We start from the raw sequence: 12,053 nt of genomic DNA, 5'->3' as shown, positions 1-12,053 counted from the left end.
TTATGTTGCATATCCAAACAGTAGCACATACTGAAAGTTAATCTGCAAGACAGAGTTTAACAAGTTGAGTCATTGTCTATATAATTACCCCAGCCAACTATGGGTAGAGACAGTGAAGCGAAGCAAAGAAATGAGAAATGCCACTTAATTGGATCAACATTACTAGTTTGATCTTTTGTGTGATTACATTTATTTCTCTATCTTTGCATATGCATATTTATAAACAAAATTCTATCTAAATGTGGTACAAGCAGTCCAGGCAAACAGGACCAGAATTCAGGAGAATGCCGCCTTCTCACACGGGACTCCAGTCTCACGTCTTCAGCATTTTTTCCACCAGCACTACAGCTCAGTGTGACCTGGAAACAATGAAGAATACCCTACTACAATATAGGGTATAGTCTGTATTACCTAAAAGTTTTGGCACTCTACCAAAAGGGGCAGCATCTCCATTCTCCACAAGTGCTCTTTTCACCATCACATAAGTAGAGAGTGACACTGCTCATCTGATTTTCTGAATGAAAACAGCGTGTTTAAAAACAGTATGTTTGGTACTTGAACTCAGATCATGCCTGGCAGGGATGGACATTGTTAGTATGCCATCAGAGAGGCAGACAAAGTCTGATTAGTTGATCATAAATGGAATTAGAAGACCAACAAGCACCCAGCCATACACCCCTGCCAATATGAGAGGTTTAGGCATGCAAAACAACAGGATCTCAGGCAGCTAAACAAGAATTTCAAAGTGTATGCCTTCCACCACACTGAAGTACTTCAATTTACAAAAAATAAGAAATCCTACAGCCTGGGATCCAGATCCTTTTTGGATCTTCATTTTTGCCTTCCTTGCAGAAGAATACAAACAAACAAAACCACATATAACACCACGCCCAAGCCACCACACACGTTTATCTTCTCTGATACATTAAGAGCTTAGAGCCTACATGTAGCTGTAAGAAAAAAGGAAAAAAAAAAAGGAGGGTTTAAGCAAGATGCAAAGAGTTTTAGAAGAACTGACCAACTTAAGCCTGAATGCTGAAACTAGATAAACAAAGACTAAGGATGTACATAAAATCACACAGTCCCTCTGTACCTTTTTAAATTAGAAAGGTGAGAAAGAACTTACCACAAACTACCCATTAATTCTATCACCAAAAAGATTCAACACTAGCTGTTTTTTTCCCCAAAGGCTATTCTCCAGCAGAAGCACAACCAGAAGACTGAAGCAGGGATTGCAAGGAAACCTGTAGACTCAGTTAGAGAGATGTAAATTGGATTATTACAGTGGATGCTATTACTTCAGGATCTCCTTTGCCACAATATTCCCTCAGTAACTTTGCTACCTCAGTCTGTAAGTGCAATTTAGAAACTGCTCTATAACCCCACAGCATTTCCTACTTTTAATTTCCAATATACTACTTCAGCATTTATTTAATGGCTTTATCACACACTCTCTCTCTGTTGCTTGGAAAGCAGTCTGAAAAGCAATCAGGGGCAAAATTATCTTAACAAGACAGTTTCTACACAGTGATATTCTTTAGACATTGATGAGTTAAACTCAAAATTGGTGCTTACAGGTAAGATTATATAACGAAGTGCTAGAACACAGCACTAAAATTTAATATCATAACCCACAGTGTTAATCCATGCCAACAAAAATAACAGCATGAGGAATTTACAATTTTACAAAGCTGCAATAAAGTAGTTTAGGTAACATCTGTTCAGCAATCATTTCTTTAAAAGACTAATTTAGATTCAAGGTCTTACACTGCAGTGTAACTGCAGCAATAATTCAGTCACTTTGTAATTAAAGATATTGACACAGATCAGTCTTACCTGTCTTCTCTATGCTAGAGAAATGAAAGAGCTTTTGCTCTTAACTACATCTTTCTTTGATTTACAGACACTGTTAAATGCAAGTGTTAATTTGTCTATTTTTAACACATTGGTGCAAACAAGAAAGCCTTCTTGACTCTCATAAATTTCATAAAGAACTTAATCAAAAACATAACCTGAAAGTCACTGAAGACACATCAATGGTATACTGAAATTAATAGAAACACCTCCAACTTGAGCTAGAAATTGAAGTTGATCTTTCGAGGACTAGTGTCTACAAGATGTAGTCCCAGTAAAGTGCAATTGGAAGTCACGTAATCTAGCACTCACTTTTATGATTTCCAAACATTTCTAAGGAAAAATAAATAAATAAATGAAGGAGAAGAAGTGGCAGACAACTGCTTTTTACCCCATCCCCCCAGCAGATTTCAAAATGCTCAGTCAATGTATACACAGAAAACAGGTATAATCTCTGCCACCCTTCAATTCATTTCCTCTTTTTACCAAGCTCTAACCGTCAAGGGTGAATGCTTTCAAGAAACTGAAGTACCACAGTACCACAGAAGATCTTTTACCCTTTTAAGAGTCCTACTCTTCCAAACCTTGGACCTGCTGAACAAAGCCAAGCTGGTATGTGCTTCAAAATTAACCATCACTCTTTTTTTTTTTTTTTTTAAACTATTCTGTAAAAGAACAGAGAGAACTGAGGACTCAACTCATTCACTTCTGAGAAGCTAGTTTATTCAGAAAGGCAGTACTTCAAGATGAAATTTGATTGGAATCAACCACTATAACTGTTCAGCCCAATGACTGTTTCCCCCCCCTCCAAATGAAGTGGTTTTTAAAAAGAGAGATTTTCCTCCTGCTAAACAGGAATTTCTTGGGGGGGGGGGGGGAGAAGAGGTACATGTTAATGATGTCAGCTTTGTCAACCAGAAATCCAATTCACCTCAAGGTTTGTCAGGGAATCAAATTCTTTTTCAGATTAGCGTATCTGCTGTGACAGATCAATATGTTGCATTGATTGGAAGGGTCCAACCTGGAACTTATATTCAAGCCTTTCACACTGATGAAAATTAGCCTAATACAATCTGGATGACTTGAGTTCACTGAATCTAACAGCCAATTTCATCCACATTTGACAAACGTACAAGAGATCAGAAACATAATTCAGGTGACATGAAGAAGTATAGCACTGTAAGTATCCCAAACACAGAAAACGCTACAGCCTATATCTAAGACAGGATTACAGAGAATTCAAAGGGGTGACAGAAGTCTTATGTATTCTGACACAAAACTAATTTAACTAATAAAAGTATATTGAAGATGTATTATGGGAAGAGTTAGATGTGAACATGTCAACACAGATATACCATCTCCCCCCTCCCAAAAACCAAACCAGTCTTGTAAGACAACAGGAGGTAGATAGGAAGGAGAGTTTACCAATTTTAGATTTAATAGCTGAGTGATAAATATTCTCTATTGCAATATCTTAGGGCAGCAATTTATGAAGCGATAGAAAGAAAAGTGTATCTCACACAACCTTTCAAATGAACTACCCCAATCAAAGAAGCTGGTTGATGTCTACTACAACTACAGTAATTCTAACTGTTCTATGTTTCTTCACCAGAAATTATTAGCTAGGACAAGCCAGGGATTAGAGACTACAGTTCAAAGCAGCTCCTTAGGTTTTGAGGCATGGAGCAGCCTGCTACTCTTGAGTAACCGTTAAATTCCACAGATCATATTTGTAAACTATATCCCTCACAACAGTTTACACAAAGGCAGAGACACTAAACTCTATTCAAGAAACATTCACATCTGACTCTTAAGGTCACCCACTGAGCTAATGGCATACCTAGAACATAATCCAGGTTTGGAGAACTATCATTCTTCAGTCCCCTACCAACACCCCAGAATAGGATGGAATAAAATATTTCAGTTGGAAGGGACCTACAATGATCATCAAGTCCAACTGGCTGACCAGTTCAGGGCTGACCAAGTTAAAGCATGTTGTTAAGGGCATTGTCCAAATGCCTCTTAAACACTGACAGCCTTGGGGCATCGACCACCTCTCTAGAAGCCTGTTCCAGGGTTTGACCACCCTCTTGGTAAAGAAATGCTTCCTAATGTCCAGTCTAAACCTCCCCTGGCACAGCTTTGAACCGTTCCCACGCGCCCTGTCACTGGATACGAGGGAGAAGAGATCAGCACCTACCCCTCCACTTCCCCTCCTCAGGAAGCTGTAAAGAGCAATGAGGTCCCCCCTCAGCCTCCTTTCCTCCAAACTAGACAAGGCCAAAGTCCTTACCCGCTCCTCATAGAACATTTCTTCCAGCCCTTTCACCGGCTTTGTTGCCCTCCTCTGGACGCATTCAAGGACCTTCACATCCTTCTTAAATTGTGGGGCCCAGAACTGCACACAGTACTCCAGGTGAGGCCGCACCAACACTGAAAACAGTGGGATAATCACCTCTTTTGACAATTTTTCAAACGCTTTTGAAAGTTGCAGTTTGACAGGGCATTCTCATGAATTAAGGATAGTCTCAGTCATCCCTGCTTAAAGAGTTTCAGAAACTGGGCAGCAGGAACAGGGACACAACAAAAAAAAACAAAAAAACAAAAAAAACCCCCACACTCCCACCTACATGATGATCATATACCCTACAAAGCTAAGTCAGACACCCAAATTCATCTCCCTTTATTTTCTGTAGCTGGGTCAAAAGTCAACACCGTGACCTCAAAAAGCCAGTCAGCTGATGCCCATATACGCACATGCTCAAAAGCACCCTTGCCTAGCCTGGGAAGTCCAGACATATATCCAACAAGCTCAGCTGCACCAAAGAGAAAACCTTCTTTCACTAAAAAGCCAATCAGACTTCATCTAAGAAAAAAATCTCAGTGGCTTGTATCACATACCTGGCAGGGTTATACTCCCTATAAATTATTGTATTTCTATTTTAACACATGGTTAGCAAAAAAAAAAGTGAACATGATGGCAATACCCTATTTCTGTTTTAACACATAGTTAGGGAAAAAAGTGGAAAATGATTGCAATATCCTATTTGCTAAGAACTTAGCAGTTAAAGTATCAATAAGAAGTAAAACCTCTTGACTCAGTGCTCATCAGTCTCAAACACACACAAATCCATGCCTCCCACTCACCACAGGAATAATCCAGCCATCAAGTCATATACCAGTAAACCTATCCAAGCTTTTAGACTGAGCAAACCGTATAGGTCTTTACTCAGGGATCCTATGCTAAAGGATCCAGCCATGTCACCTCCATGACTACAATGCATTCACATCCAATATAGATACATAGCCAATTACGAAGACAAGCAAACAGCTCTTGGTCACACTGTTTCATACACGCCCATTCTAACATGCAAAAACAGGCACAAGGACTTGGTTCAAACAGCAATCTGCACAGCCACAATATGCAAAGAGTCCAGGAAACAGGAATGCCAGGAGCAAGTTCTGACCTTCCAGAACAGGTTTGGCCAGCCTACAGTTTGATATCGCTTATTGGCCGACTTCAACTAGCTGCATATGAAGTATGGTACACCTTTTTGAACCTGTGCTCAAGTGCCAGACACTCAACTACTGAATATAGCACAAAGAAGCCTTAGAATCAAGAATCTACTGTATGTTATTTATTATAGTATCTATTCTGTAAGCCATAACACAGCTCAGAGCAGGTGGGCTCAGAGCCAGCTAAACAAAGACTAACATATGCATCACCTAAATACGAGCATGCTAAGCATCTGCTCTGCATGTGGTGGATACAAGACCTGTAGAATATATGTTTGTCACAGCTTTAAGACTTGCAAATTTCGTAACGGCCAAACAAAAACTGGCTATTCCTGGGTGCTTTTTAGTTAGAGCACCTCTTACGGACACATTATCTTGGGGACAATTATTAGTCATTTCAAGTTTCCCAATTTCTTGGTGTGCTAGCCAAAATTTTGTAAAAGCAGGGCTAGGGAGGAGAGCTTTATGATGTCCCTTAAATTCAAAGACTCAGATTTTCACGATACAGTTTACATCACTAAAATAAATAAATAAAAATCCAGTTCTAATAAAAGTAACATAATTTAAGAGCTGAAGGTCTGTTCTGTTCCCCTTACACCTACAGCTGTCAAACAGCGAGTAAGAAAATAGAGCTTTATGATGAAGAGGAGAGACCTGAAAACGTGCTGCAAAATAAAGCCAGGTCCTTTCAGGCAAGCAAGGAAGAGGCAAGCTGGAGCGGGCGGGCTCACACTTTGAAGGCCAGCTGAAGTCGACGGCGCCGTTTCGTAGCCTGTCCATTCCTACCCGCCCCCCCGGTTTCTCAGGGGGCTCCAGGTCAGTGACCGCCCCCGGGGCGCAGGACAGGCCCGCCGCACGGTCGGCCCCCCTCGGCACATAGCCGGCAGGGAGGCGCCCCGCTGGGCCGCCGACAGGCCCACCACACCTCAGGCAGCCCCGCCGCGGCCGGCCCCAGCGGGGATGGGGGCCGGCTTGGGATCACTCGTACTTACGAATTTGGGCTTCCTGCCGTCCGCCGCCTCCTCGGGGCCGCCGGCGCTCCCAGCCCCCGGCGGACCCTTCCGACGGAGCCCCTTGTTCTCCCGCCCGCCGCGACCCGGCGGCGAGGACGGGGCGCAGTAACGCGGCCGCGGCCGCCGCGGCTCCATGGCCGCGCCCGGGAAAGGAAGGGAAGGGAGGGGAGACAAGGGGAGACCGCTGCCCGCGATCGGGCCCAGGCCCGGCGGCCCCGGCCGAGCTGGGCGCCAGCGATTAGCGCGGCTTAGCTGGGCTCGGCCGGGCAGGACGCCGCGGGGGGAGGAGGGGGGCTCACGGCTAAAGCCGCCGCCGCCGCTGCCTCAACGCAGCAAAGGATTTAGCGAGGAGCCTCTAATCCCGGCAGCGGCCGGCCGCGCCCGGCGGCTGCCCCCGGCCGCGGCACCGCCACACCAGAGCACGGGGAGGGGAAGAGGGGCAGGGGCGCGCGCTCCCAACGGCCGCTCCCCGGCGCCTGTCAGAGCCCAGGAATGTCCCGCCGTCCGAATCGTCCCGCCACTGCCGGTCCCGCCCCCGGCCTCCCCGCGCTAGCCAATCCACGGCGGCAGGGTGGAAATGTCGTTTCCCGGTTGGCTGGCCTTCTGCCAATCTCCGGTGAATCAGCTGTTCTCAGCAAAGCGCCAGCGAAGAGCCCCAGTGACCGCACCTGTTTGCTCGCGCTCCCCTCCGCCCTGCCCCGTCCCTCCGGACTACATGTCCCAAAGAGCAGCGCGGCCCGCGCCCGCGGAGGGAGACGGGGCTGCGCGGCGGCCGGCGCGGCGGAAGTCGTAGTCCCGAGCGGCCTAGGGGAGAGCGGGGGGAGGTGGGGTGGGCGACGGGGACCCCTGGGGTCAGTTCGGGCAATGGGGTCAGTCCGTGTGCGGGGGTTGTGGGCGCACATAGGCCTTTCTTCTTCAGGGTTTAGAGCGTCTTAGTTTTATGCTGGAAGTTTTATGCTGCCACGTATCCGTGGCGGCCACGCTCCGCCCTGAGAGGGCGGTTGCCCTGTCAGCGAACTGCGGGTGCGCAGCCAAATTAACGTCCCGGGCGGGGGGGGGCATGTCATTGCCTTCTGTCGGAGAGACTGAGGTGGGTGCCCGTCCGCCCCCCCGCAATCAGCTGTGTGACAATACCGGCAGAAGGGGTAAATCCCCGTGTTTTGAGGTACAATCGCCTCCATCTAGGGGGTTAAGATAACACCTTCACCCCCTCAGGAAGGCTTTATTTCGTTGCCTCCCAGGTCCTGCCTTTTCTTCTAAAGGATCTGATCGCCCGCAGATGAAGGACGGGACGGGTCGGGTCCCTCTCCGGCTTGGCCTAGGATGCCGATTTCCAAAACCTGGTTTTGTTAAAAATTCCGGTTTCATACGTAAAGCCACTGTTTGACAGGTGAAAACTGGTTTGTCTATTCCTATATAACTTTTTTATATATTCAGAGCCTTGATTTCTTACATGTAAATACACATTTTTATATATTTTATATTTATATGTATTTAATATTTTTATAATCTATATACCAGTTTGCTGGTACTGGGTTAAGAAAGCAGAATGGCACGGGAGGAACACAGGCCCTATTCAACATAATGGCAGTATCATCTCCATCGACTTCTTTAGGCCAGGATTTTGTTTTGTGACCGACACAGTCTTTGTGGAGGAGCTGTTAACTGTACTAGCAAGGCCAAAAGAACAGGCGTACCTACATTCTGTATTTGTTTAATGCAATCTGTTGTTTCACATCACAGAAAGACCTCCAAGACTGCGGTTTACGAGGAAATACACAAATAAATAGAGATTTCATTACGCTATAGACTAGCAAATTGTATATGCTTTAGAAAGTAATTGAATTCTCATTACTACAGTCAATACCTTGCATTTATCTTAACAGTAGTTAGAATAATGATGCAAACTGGAGACATATAGGGGAAAACCCAAATCTCAGTGTTAGGTATCATTAAGAAAAAGAAAGATAACACTCAGCATTCATATCTCGCAAGTATTTTCTAGAACAGAAGAAGTTCCGTTTTTCTTGTGTCATTCAGTAAGAAAAACGCTCAGGTTTCCATATTATTTTTATCATTTTGTGTTGTCTTGAATGCAGTGAACATAAAATGCTCCTTCCAATGATTGCATTCACTTTTTCCACATAATTTGACGTGCATTCATTCCAATGCAATGACATAGAAAGAATAAAGATCTCAGTCCTTCAGTGTGACTTACACAGGCAGTGACCTACAAAATGTAATGACTGCCACTACATGGAGCTCTGGTGAAGTGTAACAGAATTCAGCCCCGAACTGGACCTTTGCAGGTCTGGGGCTTAACACTAGGGAGCTGTGGGGCTCTGTAGAGTAGATGCTAGAATTATTTGTATACATTAAACTGCTTGTCCTTTGGCGCATTTCTATAGATGTTTTGTAAATTTATATTGGAATTCTTTGAGGAGAGTATAATTAGCACAACACTGTTTAATGTCATGGCTAATGATTTCTTGGAACATTTGATTAGAAAATTAATCAGCCTATGTATGCATATGATAAAGCTGTTTAAATGGACCTCCTAATTGCACTGTGGTAAAACACAGTGGCTTGTGCCAACATATCACTTTCAAGGTAGCGTATTGCAGTAATAGAGAAACACTAAGGGGAATAATTTATCAGACAGTTTTACTAAGCCAAAAGTAAATGTTAGTACTTTTGATCAATTATTATTATTTTATACTGCCCCTCTTGTGCTTGTTAGGTGCTTCACAGAACAAATACACTCTTCCAGCAGCTTAGCTGGCCAAGATTAATCATGACTGAGAAAAAAATTGTGAGAAAGAAATTAATCAGTAATACTATAATTGTGCAGAGATTATACTTAGCATGCATATTGTCTAGGGCGTGCATATAGCTTGGCAATTTTGCATTATTTTTGCTCTGGAATGAGAGCTTTTCAATTATAAAAGTGTGAGACAAAGCAAGTGTGTAAAGTTAAACATACAGATATTTGCAAAACTGGTCCTTTGGAGTGATGGATTTAATTAGACTCTTCCCATTCTGTTCCCTCTCTTTTTTTTTTTAATTATACTGTGACTCAGGTCTTAAACAACAACAACAACAAAAAATTAATACCCTCCTAATATTCATTGTTCCATGGAGGCAGTTTTTCAAATAAATCCCTGTGCACAGTGTTTGCAAGCTGGCTTTTGCCTGAGTTTAGGCAGTTCTCCATATTTCATTTGGAGATGCCTACTTCTTGCCTATAAGGAGAAGATAAAACAGTTAATTAACTGTTCTTTAATTAGGTTCATCCTCTTAAACTGTCACATAAAAGATATGAAGGATTTTGTGAGCGATGTTGTTGTTTTTATACAGCAAGCATACAAGTTTAACTGTCTTTATTACTAACACTGCTTAAGTATTCTAACAAGCAAAACCTTCCAGAGCCACAGTTCCTGTGGCTTGGCAGAAGCAAGGCAAACAGCAGATAGACATGTCTTTTCAGGAAAATGGTTTCTTCTTTCTCTCATGAAAAACACCGAACAGGCCACTCTATCCCAAGTCCCTCAAACTTGCATAGCTATTTGTAAGTCACACCAATTGAATATGTATCTTACACCTTTCCTAACATCTTATTCAAACAGTTAGTAAAGTAGTTACACCGAGTTATAGGATTGTCAAACTCATAATGCCATTAAAAATTACATTGGAAAAACACGGCCTGTCTTCATGTCTTATAGAGACAATTGATGCTGTTTGTTATCTAAGGAACTCTTCAACAGTTGCATTTTCATACTGCAACAGCAAGCATTAATAATTTAAATGTATTACAATATAATATCCTTAAATGTAACCTATGGATAAGATGTTACTTACTTTTCACAGTGTGGGTGGTTCATGAAGCCTATTATTCCATTATTAAGATAATGGGTAGATAAAACCTCAAATTATTCATCTATTCTATTCTATTCTATTCTATTCTATTCTATTCTATTCTATTAAATTTACTAAGGAACCTAGCTGTTAACAAGTTTATCATACTAATAAATGGTTTGTCACACTAATAAATGAACAAATTCATGTTACAGCTATGAGAAAATTCATGCTCTTTTCAAATAATAAAGTTTTATTGAAGAAAATTTACTATGTTTTTTCCTGTAAAACAGCTAGAATTCTCGCAGCTTTTTGCATATCATTTGATTGTCATTTAGTCAGTGTCACCACCACTGTACTAGTACATGTCATCTCTGCTATCTGTTTGGGTCATAGACTAGGAAAACTGAAAATCCATAGCTAGAACTCTATGCTGGAAGATCATGGTTATCAATCAGAAAAAGGAAGTAACTAGAAATGTGCAGCCTAATAAGACACTAGCCTGAAGTTCTTAGAAGGGAAAAAGCTATTAGACATTTTCTGATGTACAGTTATAGTTATGAACAGTTACGCAGTTATGAGTCTACTAAAACGTGACAACAAGGAGTTTTGGGTTTAATAGCCTTTTCATAAAGGATTGAATTCTTCCTTTCTTAAGCTCATCATTGAGAAAAGTTCTGTTTGTTATGAATCTGCTTAAAGGAAATCTGAGAACTGAGTTTAGGCTAAACCCTAAAAAATAGTTACAGAATCATAGAATCATAGAATCATTAAGGTTGGAAAAGACCTCTAAGATCATCAAGTCCAACCGTCGACCCAACATCACCATGCCCACTAAACCATGTCCCTAAGCGCCTCATCTACACGTCTTTTAAATACCTCCAGGGATGGTGACTCAACCACTTCCCTGGGCAGCCTGTTCCAATGTTTCACCACTCTTTCAGGAAAGACATTTTTCCTCACGTCCAATATAAACCTCCCCTGGCACAACTTGAGGCCATTTCGTCTTGTCCTATCACTTGTTACTTGGGAGAAGAGACCGACACCCACCTCGCTACAACCTCCTTTCAGGGAGTTGTAGAGAGCGATGAGGTCTCCCCTCAGCCTCCTTTTCTCCAGGCTAAACAACCCCAGTTCCCTCAGCTGCTCCTCAGAAGACTTGTTCTCCAGACCCCTCACCAGCCTCGTTGCCCTTCTCTGGACACGCTCCAGCACCTCAACATCCTTCTTGTAGTGAGGGGCCCAAAACTGAACACAGTATTCAAGGTGCGGCCTCACCAGGGCCGAGTACAGGGGCACGATCACTTCCCTACTCCTGCTGGCCACACTATTTCTGATACAGGCCAGGATGCCATTGGCCTTCTTGGCCACCTGGGCACACTGCCGGCTCATGTTCAGCCGGCTGTCGACCAGCACCCCCAGGTCCTTTTCCTCTGGGCAGCTTTCCAGCCACTCTTCCCCAAGCCTGTAGCGCTGCATGGGGTTGTTGTGGCCAAAGTGCAGGACCCGGCACTTGGCCTTGTTGAATCTCATACGGTTGGCCTCAGCCCATCGATCCAGCCTGTCCAGGTCCCTCTGCAGAGCCTTCCTACCCTCTTACCCTTCCTACCCTCGAGCAGATCAAGTCATTTTCTTTGAGATTCCTTGGGGTTTTTCTTTGTAACAAGATCGTTTTACTCATGCAATGCTTTAAGAATGTATGATGTTACTTGTCTTATGATGCTTCTTTTTTAAAACCCTGCTCTTACTCTTATCTGTCTGACTGCCCAGTGTGCTACGTACAGTTGAAAGTAGTCAAAACACTTGTTTACCATC

General features: G+C 43.2%; 1 protein-coding gene across 1 annotated transcript in view; it reads right to left on the bottom strand.

Moving 5' to 3' along the window:
- Positions 1-6,518, bottom strand: part of DIAPH3 (diaphanous related formin 3) — a 258,898-nt gene extending 252,380 nt beyond the window's left edge. Inside the window, exon 1 of the mRNA XM_076363140.1 lies at positions 6,363-6,518. Within this exon, the coding sequence (XP_076219255.1) occupies positions 6,363-6,518 (156 nt within the window). The remainder of the gene's footprint in view (positions 1-6,362) is intronic.
- Positions 6,519-12,053: the final 5,535 nt, after the last annotated feature.

The sequence above is a fragment of the Aptenodytes patagonicus genome, chromosome 1 (assembly GCF_965638725.1).
Source record: "Aptenodytes patagonicus chromosome 1, bAptPat1.pri.cur, whole genome shotgun sequence".
Taxonomy (NCBI): domain Eukaryota; kingdom Metazoa; phylum Chordata; class Aves; order Sphenisciformes; family Spheniscidae; genus Aptenodytes; species Aptenodytes patagonicus.
Note: the sequence above shows the minus strand (reverse complement) of the source record. Positions and strands in the feature narration are given on the sequence as shown.